Source organism: Mus musculus, chromosome X, assembly GCF_000001635.26.
Source record: "Mus musculus strain C57BL/6J chromosome X, GRCm38.p6 C57BL/6J".
NCBI classification, from domain to species: domain Eukaryota; kingdom Metazoa; phylum Chordata; class Mammalia; order Rodentia; family Muridae; genus Mus; species Mus musculus.
In genome coordinates this window covers 81,455,684-81,477,665 of record NC_000086.7, presented here as the reverse complement: position 1 = coordinate 81,477,665, position 21,982 = coordinate 81,455,684, and the positions used below count along the sequence as shown (strand labels likewise).

The following is a 21,982-nucleotide window of genomic DNA, read 5'->3' as shown; positions in this document are numbered from 1 at the left end:
TCGCTTGACTTTCTTTATGAAATCACAATTAACATTCCTCTTAGTAGTGCTTTCATTGTGTCCTGTATCTCTAAGTATTTTTTGCTTTCATTTTCATTGAGTCTGGAAAGTCTTTATTTTTTCCCTGACCCAGTAGACACTGAGCAGAAAGTTGTTCATTTTTCACAATTGTGTAGGCTTTTGTTTCTATTGTTTTTGAAGTCCAGCTTTATATCATGATGGTCATATATGGAGTTATTTCAATTTTCTTGTATTAGTTGAGGCATAGGTTTGTGAACAAATATATGGTCAATTTTGGAGATGGTCTCATGATGTGCTGAAAATGTATATTCTTTTATGTTTGGGTGGAATGTTCTGTAGATATGTGTTGGGTTCATTTGATTCATAGCACCTATTAGTTTCATTATTTCTCTGTTTAGATTCTATTTCAATGATCTGTACATTGGTGAGAATGGGTTGTTGAAGTTTTCCCCTATTATTGTGTGGCATTCAATATGTGATTTAAACTTTAGTAATTTTTGTTTTCATAATCTTTAATTAATGATGGTACCCTTGCATTTAGGGCATGGATATATAGAATTGAGAAGTAGTCTTAGTTGATTTTTACTTTGATGAGTATAACATCCACTTTTGAATCTTTTTTGATTAATTTCGGTTGAACGTCTATTTTACCATATATTAAAATGGCTACTCCAGTGTATTTCTTCAGTCTCTTTTCATGAAAACCCTGTTTGCCACCCATTTAAACTAAGTAAGTGTCTATCTTTGTTGCTGAGGTTTATTTCTTATATACAGTTGAATGATGGATCCTGTTTAGGCTTCCACTCTGTTATCCTGTGTCTTTTTATTGGAACATTCTGTCTATTGATGTTGAGACATATTAATGACCAATAGTTGTTAAACCCTGTTATTATGATATTGATGGTGATACTGTGTGTTCGTGTGTGTGTGTGTGTGTGTGTGTGTGTGTGCGCGTGCGTGCACAAAATTTTCTTTTTTTGGATTTACTGGTGTGAAATTATTTTCTTCTTATGTTTTCTTAGGACAATTTAACCTCCTTGTGGTGGAGTTTCTTCTTCTAGTAACTTTTGTACGTCTGTATTAGTGGAAAGATATTGGGTAATCTTGGTTTGTCAGTAAATATCCTGTTTTATCCTTCTATAATAATTGAAAGTTTTGCTTGATATAGTTGTCTTGATTTGATATCTGTGGTTTCTTGGGGTCTGCAACCCATTTTCCCAGAGCCTTCTGGCTTTTGGAGTCTTTGGCAAAAAGTCAGGTGTAATTCAGATATATCTTCCTTTGAATGCTACTTGGCCTTTTTCCCTCACAGCTTTTTTTAAAATTTATTTTATTTAATTTTTAACTTATTTTTACACTTCATATTCCATTCCCTGTCACCCATCCACCCTCTGACTGCTCCACATCCCACACCTCCCCCCCAACCCACTGTCTCCATGTGGATGCCCACATTCCCCACCCTACTGACCTCTAAACTCCCTGGAGTCTTCTGAGGATTAGGTGCATCATTCAGAACGAACACAGATCCCGAATTCCTCTACTGTATATGTGTTGGGGACCTCATATCAGCTGGTATATGTTGTCTGTTTGGTGGTGCAGTGTTTGACAGATCTCAGGGTTTCAGATTAATTGAGACTACTGGCCCTACTAGAGGATTGCCCTTCTCAGCTTCTTTCAGCCTTCCCTAATTCAACAACAGTGGTCAGCTGCTTCTGACCATTGGTTGGGTGAAAATATCTGCATCTGATTCTTTCAGCTGCTTGTTGGGATTTTCAGAGGGCAGTCAAGATAGATCCCTTTTTGTGAGTGTTTCGTAGCCTCAGTAATAGTGTTAGGTCTTGGGACCTTCCCTTGAGTTGGATCCCACTTTGGGCCTGTCACTGGACCTTCTTTTCCTCAGGCTCCTCTCCATTTCAATCCCTGTAATTCTTTCAGATAGGAACAATTATGGTCAGAGATGTGACTGTGGAATGGCAACGCCATCCCTCATTTGATGCACCGTCTTCCTGCTGGAGGTGGGCTCTATAAGTTCTCTCTGCCTACTCTTGGCCACTTCACCTAAGGTCCCTCCCGTTGAGTTCTGGGAGTCTCTCATGTCCCAGGTCTCTGCTGCACTCTGGGGGTGGGTGTCTCCCAACCTCCTATTTCTTGAGGTTGACTGTTTACAATCTTTCTGCTGATTCTCAGGTCTTCAGTCCTTTTCCTCACCCAATACCAGATCAGGCTCCCTTCTTGTCCACTCCCCATTCCTCCACCCCAACCACTTTCCCTCCCAGGTCCCTCCATTCCTCCCCAATTGGAAATAGACCTACCTGAAGACCAAGCTATATCACTCTTGGGAATATACTCAAAAGATGCCCCACCATGCCACTGGGGCACGTGTTCTAATATGGTCAAAGCAGTCTTATTTTTGATACCCAGAAGCTGGGAACAAACTATTTGTCCCATGGCAGAAGAATGGATACAGAAAATCTGGTTCATTTACACCATGGGATATTAATCAGCTATTAAGAATGAGGACATCCTGAGTTTTGCAGGCAAATCGATGGAACTAGAAAAATATCATCCTGAGTGAGGTAACTCAGACCCAAAAGGACATGCATGATGTGTACTCACTAATAATTGGATATTAACCCAAAATTTAAAAAAGTATAGAATACCCAAGATACAGTCCACAGAAGTCAAAAAGCTTCAACAAGCTGAATTGCTCAAGTGAAGAAGCCTCAGTCCTTTGCAATTTTTTAATATTCTTTCTTTGTTCTATACATTTAATGTTTTGATTATGATATGGCAACAGAATTTTCTTTTCTAGTTCAATTATTTGTTGTTTTTTAAGGTTCTTGGACATTTAGGGGCAACTCTGTTTTAGGGAAATTTTCTTCTATGACTTTTTTAACAAGATGTTTTTCAGGGCTTTCATCTGGGAATTCCTATTATTTGTAGGATTAGACTTTATATACTGCTCCAAATTTCCTGGATGTTTTTTTTTCTTAGAAACTTATTATACTTAGTATTTTCTTTGACCAGTGTATCAATTCCTTCTCCTGTTTCTTCTAAACTATTGACTCTCTCTTGCATCTCTCATATTCTTTCGGTGATTCTTGCATATGTAATTCCTGTTCTCTTTCTAGGCTTTCCTTCTTCAGGATTGCCTTTTTTGTTTTCTCTTTATTGCTTCTATTTCTATTTGCAGGTCTTAAACATATTTATTCTTTTCCTTCCCCTGTTTAATTTTATTTTCTTATACTTCTTTATACTTATTCATTTCCTCCTTAAAGGTCTCTACCTGCTTTACTGTATTTCCCTGTAATTCTTTAGGGGATTTCTTCATTACCTCATTAAAGGCCTCTACGATCTTCATAAGCTTAGATATAAAGTCATTTTCTCATGCGTCCAGTATTTTAGGGTATTCCTGACTTGTTATAGTGGGAAAGTTTGGTTGTGGTGGTATTGTATTGACCTGACTTTTGTTGATTGTAATCTTACGATAGCATTTATCCTTCTGGTTGTCCCTGGTATTGGCAGACCTGATAGGCTTTGATGGCAGCAGGCCTCTGGAATTCTTGGTAGAGCTGGTTGTCATAGTTGGCAGAAGGCTTCCAGGGATTCAGGCAGAGCTGTTAGTTCCTGATGGCTTCGGGCTTTTTTGCTGCCCTGAGAGGCAGCAGTCCTCCAGAAAGGCTGGAAGAGCTGATGATGTTCCTTGATGGCTGCAGAGCTCGAGTAAGTAGAAGATGGAGCACAGGGGTAATAGGGAAGATCTCATGGCTACTGGGATTGCCAGGAGACCCACTGAGCAAAGGATTGGGGCATGCGTATCTCGCCTGTTTTACTTGTGTGTCAACAGGGCTTCAGTGATACAAGCATAGCCATGGCCTGGGGAATGGAGTGTGGAGGGGATAAGGCAGAATTGGCCCTTACTGCTGCTGGATTTTCTCCCATACCTGCATTTTTACATTATTTTAAAATAAACATTAAAAACTGTTTTTCTCTAACCAACATGCCATTGGCAATTTGATAGGTACTCATAATGATAGAGTTGTTTTTTTGTCTGTCTGTCTGTTTGTTTGTTTGTTTTCTATGAATGAAATGTAGCCCCTGGTAAGTCTAGTGCTGACAGACCCACTATGTTGCAGTAAATCTCCTCCCAAATATGCTGCCCCCCTGCAATGAAAACACAACACAGTTAATATGATTACATGCTGTGTGCCTAGATTGGGCAGATCTACCACTACACTACCATCTTCCATTGCTTATGAGACCCCTAGAACTTGCGGCTTCTCCAGGCCATGTGCTTCTGCTCCGCTTTTCTCCTTCTTTATCCTCCTCTGCATCCTCTCCCTCTTCCATTTACTCTTTCTTCTCCCCCACCTTCTGCTCTACCTTACCTTTTATCTGCCCAATCATCAGATCTCTTTTATTTTACAAAGTAAGGTGGGCAGCAGGTTTACAGGAAATCACCTAAGTGCTGATTCATTCCTTGTTCACAAACACTCACAGGAGAACGAAATTAACATCAAATATAACTAGCCCCAGGGCTATCCACAACACCACAAATTCAGGAAATATATATAGACAACACAAACTGAACTTACTAAGTTTAAAGAAAGGAAAAGAGGACACAAATATAAGTGGGTAGAGAAAAGAGGATGAGTTAAAATATACCATATAAACTATAAAAGGACTTAGATTTTTTAGACTCAGTTTCCCATTTAATATTTACTTTATATTCTATCTTTGATACTTTTCAGCCTAGTAGTTGACTTTTCAAGTGTAGACTGTAGCCCAAATTTAATACTAGTTGATTTCATCAGTTTCTTCTGCCCCCATCCCCTTTTTTCCTTTCTACAGCATTTGGGATGCCCAACTGCAAAAAAAAAAAAAAAAAAAAAAAAAAAAAAAAGGAAATACAAAATCTCTAGTCTATGTTTCTGCCACTGGGTGGTGCTCACAGTACATGTTAGATGTGTTGGTTATGGACTTAGTCTTACTAACACTCAAAGTTTATTTGGAAACCATATAACATTTACTGTTTTTTGTTGGTTTTGTTTTCTTTGTTTCCAAAGTGACTGATGAGGTTGAGGAACTATTAAAGTACATCACTTTATACTGAACTAAATGTTAGTTAGTTTGAGAATAAGTTCAAGCTCTGATCTTAAATAAACATGGCTCAAATATTCCACGTTATACTGATACAGATGGTGTGAAAGTTGTATTTGATCATTAACCAAGGAACAGAGTGCTATCAATCAGAACATATCTGAAAAACTGAAGTACACTGGGAGGGGTCATCAGAAAATATGTCCTGAATAGCCTTTCTCTATTCATGTTTATATTTCAGAATTTCAAATAGCTATGATTTAGAGATTGAAACATTGAAAACTTTATTTTCTGAGAATGGTATAGCCAATGCAATGATCACACAACATCTGGAGTACCTACCATGAGTCTGCACAAGAATGAGGCATTCAAGAGTAAATCACAGATACCATGCATGGTATTCTACACTTTCCTGCAGAATCCATAATTGGTGTAGGATTCTGGAGAGGTACATTCATTATCTTCACAATGGATCACATGAGTAGTCCTCTAGGCTCCATTGAATAGTTCACAATTCATTGTCATGCAAACAGTCCTGGTTAAACTCAATGAACCTCAAAACAAGAAGGCAATAATGTGGAAAGGGGATTTTAGGAAGGGGTGAAATAGAAGTAGAAGTAGTATGGGAGTCATTGGGATGTTACATTGATCAGAATGCACTATATACAATTATGGAATTGTAAAAGAACAACATTAGTATTAGTTATTTAGAAAACACAAAATAATTAGACTAGTTTGTTAAGTAGCAAACTGAGTGTTTTTCAGAGCAGGTGTGAGTTCATTGGTTTGCTTTCAGCCACTCTTAGAGAAAGGAGGAATGAAAAAGAAGGGAGATTTACTATTGTCTTACTTTTAAAAATGTACCACCCTATTATTGACAATATTGGTGCAATTATACTGTATAATATATGGAAAGGATTGAAAGTAATAGGATTATAAAATATAATATCATATTTTTTACCCGGAAGATGTGCCTGAGGTGTCTCAGTAGTTTCTAGTCTGAAAAGTTTGAATTTAATATATTAAACTTATTTTCCATATATTTTATTCTACAACTTATTTATATTCATTTTTATTGAATTTTTCATTTAAGTCAAATACTAAACCTGGCATTATAGAGACAGACTCAAGACAGAATATAACTATTTTATTTTTAAGTTTAAATTCTCTTTAGAAACATTAAGTTGAGTCAAAGAGTCCCTGATTATTTAAAAATATGCTTAAGTCTCATTTTGACACTCAACAATAAAAAAATTCAGTAGTAGGATAATCAGTATTCTACTAAAACTAATCAGGATTGGGATCTATTTATAGAATGTTTGTAGTTTTCTTTTACATATTTTTAGCAAACAGTATTATTCATTTCATTATGGCATTTTATATATGCTTATACTGTTAATTCCAAATAGTTTCAATTTTTGAAAAACAATAATTATTACAATTTGGTTATTTTAAAATTTCCCTGAGTTTTAATCTGAAAATTTTAAAAAGAATCTCAGGAAAAATTAGTTAACAGTAATTTTCTTTCCAGCGCAAATTTTAGTAGTGTATTTGGAAATTATATACCTCTCAGTTCCATGTGGGTTTCAGAAAAAAAATCCAAATATTGAAAACTACAAATAATAGATTCTGTCTTCTGTCGTATCTCTAAAAGACTCATATCGACCATATTTGAATGTGGACTTATTTGGTTCGATGATATCTATAGCTTTGAGTATTTATTTGAAGGCTTCAAAAATGAAATAATTTTAGAATTCAAATAAATACTACATTTCTAACTGGTATCACCATGAAAGAAAAGCAAAGGGAATTTAGATGTATGTTCACAGACACAGAGAGTAATGTAAAGGCCATGGGAAGGCAGTGTCTTAAGATTGGGTTTGTAAGACCCACGATGCTGGGCCTCCACTCAAGTCCCGGGATGAGCTGGCCAACACCCCAACATCTCGAGATAAAACCACACCTGATGCAAACTGCAAGAGGTTTTATTATCAGCTAGCTGGAAGTCCCTCCGCTGTGCAGGGCAGGGGAGTTTGACCTGAGAGGTGACAGTAGGGGGCTTTTAACAGCTAGCTGAGGATTTCGGAGGAGTTAGGAGGAGAGTTCTTCTCTTCCGGGTGTCCTTGGTGAAGTTTACAAGGCAGGAGTGGGGAGTGAGTTCTTTCTGAAATTTTATCTCCGTGTCCTAGCACAGGAAGGCAGGCATCTCTGGTTGTACTGTATAGAAACAAAAAGGCTTTTTGCTGGATATAGAGAACAAAGAGCTTCTTTCTAGCTATATTTTTAAGGATCAGGGAAAACAAGCTTGGGGAACATCCAGGGGCTTTACCTTCCAGGGAGAAACACTCTAAATCGGGGTCTCACATTCCCCACTCCTTCTAGTACATAGTTCTAATCTTAGAACTAGGAAAATTAAACCTCTGACCCAGCTGTTAAACAAAGCCAACATGAGGTCACAACTTTAGGATTTGTAACACTGAGAGCCTCAGAAGCCCCTTGAATGAGACTAGAGAGTCTCTCTTCAGTCGTAGGAGGGAAGGAGGAGGTTCCTGTGCCATGCCTGGTGAATCTGAACAAGGCCAGGCCAGTGGGCAACAGCAGTGCTGGGAGGGGGAATCAGGCACATGCCTGAGGAGCAGCTGAGCTTGTCAGAAGCACCAGGTCGGAGGAGCAGCTGAGCTTGTCAGAAGCACCAGGTAGGGTCCCTTCCATCTGGGTTCAAGGTTGTTGGAACGGTGGCGCGGGACCAGGACAGGATCTCCTATTTGAAATTTATGTGGCACCAAGGTCATTCTTGCGTCGTATGTTTTTTCAGCAATTCCAAGGCGTCTTTTCTGACCAGTTCTAGGGCCTTTAAGGGAGCTAGCAGGGGTTAGGAAAAAAGGAACATCAAGGTCAAACAATCTTTATATAGTAGTTTGAGTTCTTAATTTCTTTGAGCTTCTTAGTTCCCAAGTGCGTGAGCCTGTGTAGATTGGCTACATATTGTTGCCCTTCTCTGGCGGGCAGGACTGAGCGACCATCTTGGGTCTTAGCCACTCCCTGGGGAGTATACCTACATATACATACATATTTTGCCTGTTAGTTCCTGATCTTCTGGAGTATAGTCAAAGCCTGTGTCTTTGAATTCATAATGGTCATTAAGTTCTTTCTTTTTTTCTCTCTATCTATGAGGATCATAGCTCTTTGGGCAGCCTGTTTTGCAAGCAGGTCAGCCATCTGATTTCCTTTTGCTATGGCATCATGGCGTTTCTGGTGACTAGGGCAATGTATGATGGCCAGTTTTTTTGGCAAGTGTATGGCTTCTAATAGGCTCATGGTTTCTTCTTTATTTTTAATATCTTTCCCAGCAGATGTGAGTAGTCCCCTTTGCCTATAGATTGTCCCATGTATGTGAGCGGTGGCGAAAGAATACCTGCTGTCTGTGTAGATATTGATGTTCTTCTCTTCTGCCAGCCTCAAGGCTTGGGTGAGTGTGATTAGCTCTGCTCTCTGGGCTGTCGTCTCTTTAGGCAAGCTGCTGGCCCAGATGGTTTGTTTTCCGTTGACCACTGCTGCCCCTGCTTTTTGATTTCCTTCATCCAAAAAGCTGCTACCATCTGTGCACAAGTTGGGGCAGCCTGACCACAGTGAGGTCTTTCCTAGATCTGGTTTCTTCTACCAGGATGTCCATACACTGGTGTACTGGTAGGGAGTCATCAGCTTCTGGCAGCAAGGTGGCAGGATTCAGGACAGCAGGGGGTGCAAACTGCACTCTCTCAGTCAGTAAGAGGCTCTGATAGTGGGTCATGCGAGCATTAGTCATCCAGCGATCAGGTTGTCTAACGATGCTTTCTAAGGCATGGGGGGGGGGGGTTCTACTACTATAGTTCGTTGTCCTTGAGTCAGTTTGTCAGCATCTTTGAGAAGCTGTGTCACAGCAGTGATAGCTTTTAAGCAAGATGGCCACCCACTGGCCACTGGGTCTAATTTTTTTGACAAGTAGGCCACAGGTCGTTTCTATGACCCCAGAGCTTGGGTCAGGGACCCCTCTTGCTATTCCTGCTCTTTTGTCTACATAGAGAGTGAAAGGCTTAGTCAAGTCCGGCAGGGCTAGGGCTGGTGCACTATGCAAGGCCTTTTTAATCTCTTTAAATGCCTCCTGGTGTATGGTGGTCCATGAGAAAGTCCTAGTCTCTTTAGTAAGGGGGTAGAGTGGGGCTGCCAGAGTGGCAAAGCTTCGGATCCAGAGCCCACAAAACCCAGCCGTAACCAGAAATTCCCTCACCTGCTTCGAGGTTGTTGGGATGGGGATTTGAGTCACAGTGTTTTTTGGAGCTTCTGTCAGCCACTGTTTCCCTCCCCTGAGAGTATAACCCAAATAGGTTACTTCTGTCTGTCAAATCTGGGCTTCAATTCCACCAGTAATTCCTCAGTTCCCAGTTTGCACTCTTGCTCAGTGGTAGCAGCAAGAAGCAGGTCATCAACATACTGAAGGAGAGAAATTTGGGGGTTTTCTGACCTGAACGGCGCCAAGTCCCGCTGGAGGGCCTCATCAAAGAGAGTAGGAGAGTTCTTGAATCCTTGAGGCAAATGTGTCCAAGTTAGTTGTCCAGCCTGTCCCGAATCTGGGTCTCTCCACTCGAAAGCAAAGATTACCTGACTCATGGGATGTAGTTTTAGGCAGAAGAATATGCATCCTTCAGGTCCAGTACCTTATACCATTCTCTGTCAGGGTGGGAAGAACTGAGTAGATGTAGGGGTTAGGGACAGTAGGATGAATATCTTGTACTCCTTTGTTTATTTCTCTTAAGTCTTGTACTGGCCGATAATCATTAGTGCCTGGCTTTTTAACTGGTAGCAACTGAGTATTCTAGGGAGACTGACAAAGGACCAAAACACTTAGTTCTAAGAGCTTTTGAATGTGAGGTCTGATGCCCTTTCGGGCCTCTTTGCTCATGGGGTATTGTCGTACCCCGATAGGAGTCGCACCAGTTTTCAGTATCACAATGATGGGGGGCACCCTCTGCCTCTCCCATACCGCCAGTCTCTGCCAAGAGCTTCTTTCTAGCTGTATTTTTAAAGATCAGGGAAAACAAGCTTGGGGAACATCCAGGGGCTTTACCTTCCAGGGAGAAACACTCTAAGTTGGGGTCTCACAGGTTCATGCTGCATGTCTTAGTCAGGGTTTCTATTCCTTCACAAATATCATGACCAAGAAGCAAATTGGGGAGGAAAGGGTTTATTCATCTTATACTTCCCACATTGCTGTTCATCACCAAAGGAAGTCAGGACTGGAACTCAAGCAGGTCAGGAAGCAGGAGCTGATGCAGAGGCCACGAAGAGATCTTTCTGGTTTGCTTCCTCTGCCTTACTCAGCTTGCTTTCTTATAAAACCCAAGACTACCTGTCCAGGGATGGCACCACCCACAAGGGGCCCTCCTCCCTTGATCACTAATTGAGAAAATGCCTTAAAGCTGGGTCTCATGAAGGCCTTTCCTCACCTGAAGCTCTTTTCTCTGGGATAACTCCACCTTGTGTCAAGTTGACACAAAACCAGCCAGTACACTGCACAAACCAAGGAATACTAACAAATTTTAGGAAACCACAAGGGTCCATGAGAGGGACTTCCAATAACTGGTGAGAACTTTGAGAAGGATACAACTTTGTCAGAACCTTGATTTTAGATAGCTGGTATCTTTCATTGTATAAAAAAAAAAAAAAAAAAAAAAAAAAAAAAAAAGTTATTCTTATTTTAATCTGTGAAGTTGCTGTTAGTTTGTCTTGACACCCCTAGAAAATCTACATGTGTATTTTACTTATAATTCATCTTATAAAGTCAGTTACAAAACTTATTGTGAGATTCTTCCAAATATTTTAATAAATTCTCAACTTTACCTCAAATGGGACAAAGGAAACTATGAATAAAGTGCATTTTGTATGGAAAGTTCCTTTGTCCTTTTTTCTATTGCTGCTGCTATTTTGTGATTGTCAAGCTTAAGGTAACCCATGATTGATGCTATGTAATAGCATCTCATAAGTGGTCTTGTTCATAACTGCCAGAAATATTTCAGAAACTCGAAGGAAACACAAGGTTTAGGGAAAGGACTGGCAGAAATTGTTGGAAATACATTCAAACAATTTCAATTTCAAAAAGTTGTAATGAGCCAGGGTGTGTGGAAAACAACTGAGCAAGGAGAATTCCTAGTCAGAGCTATGTCAACAGCAGTGATTAAAAAAAAAAAAAAAAAAAAAAAAAGCAACTACCTGTAAAAGGCTATTTTTGATTTGTTTGTTACTTTTAAGGCAGAATCATTCTTGATTAAAGCAGGAAGGAAGTTGCATTGTTCACCTAATTATTCTCCTGAGATCCCCGTGTATAATGGACTCCAGAACTTGGAGTTTGAAAAGTTGTGCAAAATTAGAGAGTGGGACTAATGGAAGGAAGTTATGTCCTTGTAAGAAAGTGCTGAAAGGGGCTATTGAGATTTTTCTTTTACCTTCAACAACAAAAGAAGCATATTTTTCTGCATTATACTCACAATATTATGAACTACTTTGCCTCAAGCCCAATAGCAACAAAGCCAACTGACTATAGATTAAAAAAATCATACTTAGCTTTTTTATAAGATGTTTCTCTGGAGTATTTTGTTAAACAAACATAGAAGAAGGAAGTAAATGACACATGTCTTTATAATCAGTGTTTGAAATAAGCTGTCTCCTGAAAAAAAAAAAATCACCATTTATACAAAACTAGATAAAATGTGGTTGACTATGATATATAAAATTATCTTTGCAATTTTATAGAAATATGTTATAAGTATGATATTTTCTAATTTTTTTTATATTTGACATAAATACAGAGCTTAAAATTGTATAAAAATAGAATGTGCTGCCTCACTGAATTTTCATATAACAATGAGTTTACTTTTAAGTTAGTTTTTGTTCCCTAGGAGTGGCCTGTGATCCCTACCTTCAACTGTGTCTCCACTGTGACCACCATTATATCATCTAATTTTTATGCATTAAGAAGCTAACCAGTCTTTTTTACATCACTACACCGAAATTCTTGAGGAAACTTAGCTTTATAGATAATTTTATTTGGCTTACAGTTTTGGAATCTGAAAGCTAAAGATAGGGCAGTATCACTACAGTGACATCTGATGAGGGTCTCACAGTAGAAACAGGTAGACGAAGAAGTATGTATTATTGTATATTAAAGCAAGAAGTCAAAATGATCCTTAAGGCTTTGTGTTTTAAAATAACTCACTCACAAAAATAACTTAAGAAGCCCATGAGAACAACTGTAATTGCTGCAAAAGAGTTATACCCTCAATTGTCCTGAGAACCTTATATTAGGCCTACCTGATAAGGTTCTGTACCTTATACACATACTGCAAGCCTGAGAACCGGGTGTCAAGAGAGGCTGGGAATCAGGTCTCAAATTCATAGATATTTGGAACAAATGAAATATAAAATATTATAAAATATATCCTTGTTTGTCTTTATTTCTTATAGTTTAAACATATTCTTTCTCAAACACAAGGTTTTATCTTAAATATTTGTAAATCAAAACCTTTAGTGGATTTTATTTATATATGCATTTAGTACAAATTTCTAAGCTATAACTCAAGTCATATATATATTGAAAGCCCAGACTTTATCTCTCTCCCAGTCCACCCTCAGACTGTTCCACATCACACACCTCTTCCCCCCATCTCCAAGAGGATGTTCCCACCTACCCCACCCTACTCGACCAGACCTCCTCATTCCCTGGGCATCCAAGTCTCTTGAGGGTCATGTGCATAATGTACTTTTTTTAACTTTACATTGCTTTAGGTAGCCCATATACTCTTAAGAAATAGAGAGTATACTACCAGCCTTAAATTACATTTACTTTTATCACAAAATATGCAACGTTTTACTCACTATATATCTCTACTTACTGTATTCCTTTTCTGATACATACTAGCATCATATCTATGTTTTAAAGAGTACATCTATGATTATTTGATTTCTCATAAATCTGTCATATATGTATATTACTAATGCTATCATATATCTCACTGTCAAAACAATAGTGTACTTAATATTGAGCAAATTGGATGGTTGTATTTATATTTGTCTAATTAACACATTTATTGAAAAGAATCTCCTGCAGTGTTTTGTTTTGTTTTGTTTTGTTTTGTTTTGTTTTGTTTTGTTTTGTTTTTTACTAACCCAGTACATCGACCTTATTATCAAGGCTGATATAATGGAATTTTTGTAGCATAATTATTTCACATATGACTTTATTAAATCTGAAAGAGATAAAAATGGAAGCTTTATTTATTTATTGTGATATTTTACATATTAAATTGTAAACAACTGCTAGATTAACTAATGGCAAATTAATATTGGGATTATAGACCATATACTCTATATAAGTAGTTTCAAAATATGTTTTAAAAATATGACAATAATTTCTCTACCTTGAAATTTTATATACAAAATGAAAGAAAAATGAATGATACACCTTTTAATTCAAATGAATACTGAAACTACATGATAAATTATTTCCTAGTACTTTCCAGCACCTCAGAAATATTTTAATTTCTATTTGAGCATGAAGAACGATGTCTGAGAAATTTTTTCAGTGCAGATTCTGTGGACTAGCTAGAGAGATAGCATAAGTAAACTAGAAAGGTATAGTCCCTCTATAAACACAGGTGGGAGCTATGAGGGGTTTTTTTGTTTGTTTGTTTGTTTCGTTTCTTTGGTGTTTTAGTTGCAAAAAGGAGACATGGATATTAATTTAGAAATTAATGAGTACTATTCTATTTTTTAGCCTGTTATAAAATCATTTCATGCATAATTTCATTTAGAATTTTCTGATATTTTCCTTTTTAAATGGGGCTTAAATGTACATTCTTGGAACTTTTCTGGCTGTTCCATATCCCTACGTTTATTTTGATCTCACAAGCTTAATACCTTTGATAGAATAAAAGAAAACTATTTTCTATGTGTTGAGTGCTTCAAGGACATCTATTCATTTTATGAAGAAGTTTTCTTCCTTTCTAGTATTTCTGTCTTTTGTGCTTTAGATAGTATAAAAATAAGTGCATTATCACATCTGAAATTCTTACAGAAAAAAATTAAGTTAACATTATCTAGCATCCTAAGATATTAACAGAACAAATAGCAAAATAAAACACATTTTAGGTGAAAATAAAAATTACTGCCATTTTAAATAAATTGATCATTGCTGGTCTGTGTAATAACATATGCACATATTTTATCATTTCTTTTACAAAGGGATATATACATTGTAAGATATCACCCCCAGCAGATACCAAAATAGTTGTACAAAGATGAAACCTTTTTGTATATACAGTTTTCTTTCTGTATTCATATGTTCAGAACAGATCATTTTCCTAGCTATTATTGATTCTTGGTTGGGTGAGTTTACAAATATAGAATTCACAAATATTAGGGGCATGAATCATGTTTATCATATATACATACATTTACAGTAAATAATATATAAATTAGAAACACTAAGATTTCAATTGCAACAGAATAAAATCAAGCAATTATAATGATATATTGTGGCAAATATTAAATTAATGTTATTTTTCAAAACATCATATTGTGTTGTATCCACATTGCTGTGGTTATAGAGGATGATATGCTGCCTATATAATAATTTTAAAAATTGGGTCAATCAACCATCATTATGTAGGAATAGCCTAGTGCAGATTATATGCATAAACACTCTAATTGTGATATAACCAATTATATATATATATGTATACATACATACATATATATATGTATATATATTTAGAGAGAGAGAGAGAGCACAGATATACTGAATAAATGAGAAATACATATCTTAAGTAAGGAGGAGCATGACTACATGGGATACCATTCCCATTCTTAATAGCATGATTGCATGGGATTTAATTCCCATCTTAGCAAAGTATGCAATTTAAAACTTATGAGTTGTTGATTTCTGCAATGTTCTTTTTAATGATTTCAAGCTACTGCTGACCATGGATAACGAAAAATTTCTGACTACTTTTCTGACTATTACTTACCATATATATGAACTTTGTCATCTCTTTTTGAATTTGAGCAAGAACTCTAATGGGTTAATTTAAAAACATGTCCCTTACTTTTGACAGCTGATCAAATTCCTCTTTTCATTGATCTTGTATTTGACCACCTTGGTAATTAAATCCTTCATCTTACACTTTGCACATCTTATTACTTTGTTCTTTTTTCAACAACACACTTATTAATTTGATTAGCCAAAATGCTAGGCTACTTGTTCTATAGTTTGTCATTAGTCTTTAATTATTTGCCTTATTTCTTTTCTTTTCTTTCTTTCTTTTCTTTCTTTCTTTCTTTCTTTCTTTCTTTCTTTCTTTCTTTCTTTTTTAGTTTTGTTTTGTTTTGTTTTGTTTTGTTTTGAGACAGAGTTTCTCTGTGTAGCCCTGTCTGTCCTGGAACACATGCTGTAGACCAGGCTGGCCTCGAACTTAGAAATTCTCCTGCCTCTGCCTCTGCCTCCCAAGTGCTGGAAATAAAAGTGTGTGCCACCATGCCCGGCAGCGTTATTTCTTGAGTATAAATTTTCACTTGTCCATGTATTGTGAGTCCTCTGAATAAAATATGTTTATTATCTTTAACAAATATAATGATTATTTTCCTTTAAAAAACTGTCCTTTTATATATATATATATTTTTTAAATTAGGTATTTTCCTCATTTACATTTCCAATGCTATCCCAAAAGTCCCCCATACCCTCCCCCCCCAACTCCCGTACCCACCCACTCCCACTTTTTGGCCCTGGCTTTCCCCTGTACTGGGGCATATAAAGTTTGCATGTCCAATGGGCCTCTCTTTCCAGTGATGGCCGACTAGGCCATAAAAAAAATAAAAATAAAAAAACTGCCCTAACATGATTTCTAAAACCTTCACAGTACATTATAATTTGGATATGTTTTTCAAAACTAAGTAGAACAGAAAGCATCAGAATACATGTGTGTAACATGTCTTCATTATTTACCAGTGTAAAATAAAGATTTGTGTACATAACATACTGTAAATTACTACAAAACTAATACAAGTAGTCCTTTTTTTCTAAGTATTAACCACATTGGAGATGTTCACACACACTTTTATTCTCAGCATTCAAAAGAAAGAGACAAGCAGATCTTTCTGGGTTTGAAGCCATCCTGGTCTATGTAGTTAGGCACTCTCAAAAAACAAAACAAAAAAAACAAAAAACAAAAGCAAGAACAAAGACAAACCCCACACTTATTCACCCCTTTGTTCTTCCACTATAAATTCCCACTAATTGGTATGAGAGTCCTCTGAAGAAAATCCGCTTCACTAAAAACACTTCTATTAAAAGAAATAATAATGAAGAACTATAGATTGTTTAAATTTTCTCTTCTTTTCACACCTCTCACTAGTTTTACTCCCTTCTTTATTTTATTTCCTTTCACTGTAAAAATGCTCCTACATTTTGGTTAAGAAAATAGACTTGATATTTTTCCACTGTTAGGTAATCTCTCATTCATTTTTCCAAGTTATTGTTGAGAAAATCAAAGCTCATGCACTTTGAGAGTTATTCATCTCATATAATAAGATAGTCAACAATGTGCACATGTTTATTATAATTAGAATGCTCTTTCAATACCCAAGAGAGAAGTTGATTATAATAGTAAGCTCTCTAAAGAAATACATTGAAATTTTTAATGAATAGGTTCAAGAAAGGCATGCCACTAAGGATCTTTAACATTTCTTAATGGAAAATAGGAGCTAAGGAAATGGAAAAGGATTAATAGTACACTATTAGACAAGTTCTCTGTTTATTTTGATTACCTTGAAAAGTCTGTGTCTTTCTATGGGTTTTTGATTTTTTATAAATGAATAGAATACTCAGAAACAAAACTCTTTTAAATGGAATTTATCAATGACACCAAAATTAGAAGAAAGAGAAGAATCACTTTTTATTCAACAACCTTGGCAACATTTGAGCAACATAAATATATTTGTCAGCTTCATATGCAAAATATAGTTTACTGCATTGAAGATGTAGACAGTGGATATATCCTTTGTTAGAGATTCTCCTTGAAAAATATCATTAACAGAATGCTGACATCTTCTAATATAAATAAGTGGCAATGGTCAGTATTTCCTTTTAAAATTTGTCAGTGTACAATTATACATTTTAGATACAAATAGAAGATATTTCCCTTACTCAGACAAGGGCATAGACCTCTTATGTTATAAAATCTTGTTTTAAATTCTAAAGGAAACAAAGCTTTAAAAACTTATTCTTGAAGATATAGTCAATGAATGGTAAGACATGATAAGAAATGGGGTTGGACAGTGTGTGTATAGAGGACCTGGTTTCAGCTCCCAGATCCCTTACTGGGCAGCTTACAACTATCTGTAATTCAAATTCCAGACAGTCTGATACCCACTAGCCTCATTAAACACCTACACATATGTGGGGCACATAGTCCTACGCAGATGTGCACCTAAACACATGAATAAAAATACATGAGAGAAATAAACTCAATTAGATATAGGTTAGATATAGGTATGGACCCCAAATCATCTTGTATGAGGTAGTTGCCTGAAAATTCACCATTGAGCCTATCTGCTTTCATACACCTTTTCTCTTTCATCTCTTTCCCTCTTTTATCTACAAATACCCAAATCTGAAATTCCCTTTTTCAGATACTTGGAGCATTGTCACTATCTGAAGTGTCATTCCCTAGCCTAATACACTCAATTCACTCGGCGTTTCACTGCCGAGTTGGCACAATTTTTTTTTTTTTTTTTTTTTTTTTTTTACTTCTAGCTCAGAAAATATTCTTTGTACTTTTTCTCCTTTTGACAACTCTGTATGCCCAAGTGTTAACATCTCTAGTGTGCTTGAATTATTCTTTTCTTTCTCAATTTTCAAAAGGCAGCTTCTCTTATGAGTATATTTTTTAAATTATTGTATCTATAAAAGCAAGAACCTAAAAAGGGGATCCAGATGGAATAAACGGTTTGTTGTAATGCATTAGATGCTTATTTCTCTCATGATAAAATTCTCTCTCTCTCTCTTTCTCACACACACACACACACACACAAAAACATATATGTCAGCATCATATATATATGTTCCTAAATCAGCTCTAGTATGGTATAGTATGGAACTGCCTTCTCAGAGTCTCTTACTCATTTCTCTTAATATTCTTTCATTTTCATTAATATTTACTTCTCTTCATGAGCTTTGGATAAAAAGTAAAACAAACAAGTTATTGGTTCCACTTTCTGCTTTCCTCTTTAAAGTTATTTTTGAACTGTCACTAGATATGTACACCATCATTTGAAAAAAATGGTATTTTCTAAACTTAAAACAAAATAATTATTTTTGTCAGTGTAAAGAAGTATTGCTTCTTAGTTGAAAAAGATAATAAAATAATTTGGTTTAACTGACATAGAATCATGATTTTTTTTTTCAGAAATTGGTGAGTCCACAAAGAGAAAACTACATGTTCACTGGTTTATATTTTTCAGTAGATTTTACTTATCTGTGTATTTATTTTTCTTATATTTAAATATATTTATTTAAAATATGTATGCCAATGGAACTTGACTAGAATGTATGAGGATCTGGGTTCAACTCCTAATACTGTAAAAAAATTATTTTGGGGGTCCAGGCTTGAGGGCACAGATCTTTCATCTCAGTACTTGGGAAACAGAAGCAGGTGGAGCCACATAAATTTAAGGCCATCATTATCTACAATGTGAATTACAGGAAAGCCAGGGCTACTTAAAGAAATTCTGTCTTAAAATAAATAAATAAAACAAAAAAATTTTCATTTAATTTAAAATAAATAGAGGAATATTGTTTGGACAAAATAAATTATCAATTAGCCCCTCTAGAAAAATATTTCTTAATGAGTAATCCTCTTCTTTCATATTGTTGCTATAGGGATTACTGAATGAAAGGGGAAAAAAAAAACTTTAGTAACTTTATGCCACTTTATGACTAAGATATTGGAAGCTGAAAGTTATATTAAGTATAAATAAATCCAATTCTAATCATTTACTGGTGCTACATGATGGAATTTGTACTGGAAATTTTAAAAGAATTGTGCTGTGATTATATGACTTGTTTAAACTGGAAAGCAGGGGACTGGAGCAATGGCTCAGCAGTTAAGAGCACTCATTCTTCCAAAAGTTCTAAGTTAAATTCCAGTAATGACACGGTGGCTCACAACCATATGTACACATTGCCTCCTCTGGTATGAAAATAGTCAAACACATAAAATAACCATATAAAATACTTTTATTTATATTACTCTATTTCTTAATGGTTTCAGCCTTATGACTCAGTGGGGCTATGTGAACCATTCTAGAATGTCTGGGGGAATAACTGAAATCTAACAGTCCAAGCCTCGTGGTCTCGTGTCAAATGTACCGGAGAAAACGTTCATAGCCGTTTCTTCTTCTCTTACAGATCCATTAAAAACTGCTCAACTCAGATGATCCAGCCCTATCAAGGTCCATGTGTTGCTCTCATGCTCTTCTCAATGTAGATGGAATGACCTGCCTCAAGGTTGAAAACTTGGCACACCACACTTCATCTTATACTTTGAAGCACGTCTTTGAGGATTATGGACCTCTTGGTGATGTATACATACCCCGAAATCACTTAACTGAAGAGCACTATGGCTTTGCCTTCATCCATTTCTACAACAAATGTGATGCCAATGATGCCTTACATTCCCTAAATGGATTTTTACTGGATGGTTGTAAACTGAAGGTACAGATGGTGTACAATGATGATCCACATTATGCTCAACCCGATTGTAGCTCGGGAAGGCAATACCAGTACAAGGAAGAAAACCATGACCTTCAGAGCGAATGCGAAAGACAGCATTTTTCCAACACCAGAATCCAAACCAGATCTCACAGCAGATCTTCTGGAGACGACTCAGAATTCAAATCTCAATCTTCTAATCACTTGCATAGAAGATCATCATCAACCAGATTCAAGACCCAGTCTTCAGTGTCTACTCAACAACTGCCAAACAGGGCCTGTCCAAAGTCCAAAAACCTTCCAGGAAAAAAGAAGAAACCCAAACCTAAATCTTCATATAAGAGTGCCTCCAAGTATCCTTCAGGAGGAGGTAGGCATAAATAGGTTAAATATTTCTGAACAAGTATTCCTGACAAGTTGTCTATGTTAGGAATTTTATCCATTTCTTTCAGATTTTCCATTTGTTGGAGAACATATTTTTAAAATATATCCTTAATATTTTCTGGATTTTCTTGGTGTCTGTTTTTATATCCCCCATTTTGTCTCTAATTCTATTAATTTGGATATTGTCTCTCTACCTTTTAGTTAATTTGAGTAAGTGTTTATCAATCTTATTGTTTTTCTCAAGGAACCAATTCTTCATTTCATTGATTCTTTGTGTACTGTTTTGTTTGTTTCTGTTTTATTATCAGACCTGTTTGATTATTTATTGTTCTCTATTCCTTTGAGATTTTATTTCTCATTTTTTTTTTATCTAGAGCACTAATGTCTGCCCTTAAGTTGCTAATATGAAATCTCTTCAATTTTTTCTATGTAGGTAATTGGTGCTATGCATTTTCCTCTACAACACTTTCCTTTCATCCTATAGGTTTGGATATATTGTGTTTTCAGTTTCATTCAATTCTAAATATTGTTAATTTCCTTCTTAATTTATATCTTGACCAACTTTCACTCAGGAGTAAGTTGCTCAGATTTAATGAGTTGGTAAACATTTTGTTGTTTCTTTTCTTGGTATTCAGCATTAATCTATGGTGCTATTTAAATGTTCTTATAATCATTTAGGCGTGCTTTGTGTTCAAGCTCTTGATCAACTTTGGAACAAGTTCCACCAACTACTGACAAGCTGGGTTGAAATGTTATATAAATGTTTGCTAAGTTCAATTGATTTGTGATGTTATTTAGCTACAGTATTTCTCTATTTAGTTTTTGTCTGGAGAACCTGTCTATTGGTGAGAGTGGGGTATTAAATTTAAGCATTATCACTGTGAGGATTACAATATACATTTTTATCTGTACTAGTATATTTTTATGAAGTTGGGTGCCCTCGGGTTTGGTATCTAAATGCTTAGAATTGCAATATCCTCTTGGTAGATTTTTTTTTCTTTGTTGAGTATATAGTGTCCTCTATATCTTCTGATTAGGTTTTGTTGAATTATTTTGCATCAAATGTTAAAATGACTCCACTTGCTTGCTTCTTGGGCCCATTTGCTTAGATTGTATTTATCCATCCTTCTATCCTGAGGTGATGTCTATTTTTGATGTGAAGGTGCTTTCCTTGCACACAGCAGAAAACTGGTTCCTGTTTTTATAATCCAATATGTTAGATTGTATCTTTTTACTAATTAATTATTAATATTGACAGTTATCAGTGAGAAATCCTTATTGACTTCAGGTATATTGTTATTATTGTTTTGGTCCCACCCCCATCTTTTTTTGTTGGCTGGAGATTATTTATTAATTGTGTTTTATTGAGTTTGAACAACCAGTTTTGGTTGAAGATTTTCCTCTAGTGCCTTTTATCAAGCAGAATTTGTAAGACAGATACTGTATAAATTTTGTTTTATCATGAAATTATTTTCTTCATATATTGTGATTGATAGTTTTACTGCATATAATAGTTTATTCTGGCATCTTTTGTTTCTTTCCATTTGAAGAACAGGTGCATGCTCTTCAGGGTCTAAGAGTCTCCATTAAAAAGCTAGGTGTTCTCATACAGACAAAAGGGGGGAAGGGCACATGTGGGATGGGGACATTGGTGGGTGGGTGGGGGTAACCGGGAACTCG

At 36.1% G+C, this 21,982-nt stretch overlaps 1 protein-coding gene and 1 pseudogene across 1 annotated transcript in view; both read left to right on the top strand.

Annotated features, from left to right (window-relative positions):
- LOC115489112 overlaps positions 1-21,982 on the top strand; it is a 369,100-nt pseudogene that overhangs the window by 287,546 nt on the left and 59,572 nt on the right.
- The window catches only part of 4930595M18Rik (RIKEN cDNA 4930595M18 gene), a 38,548-nt gene continuing 36,109 nt past the window's right edge, over positions 19,544-21,982 (top strand). The window contains exon 1 of the mRNA NM_173435.3: positions 19,544-20,288. Within this exon, the coding sequence (NP_775611.2) occupies positions 19,664-20,288 (625 nt within the window). The 5' untranslated portion in view covers positions 19,544-19,663. The remainder of the gene's footprint in view (positions 20,289-21,982) is intronic.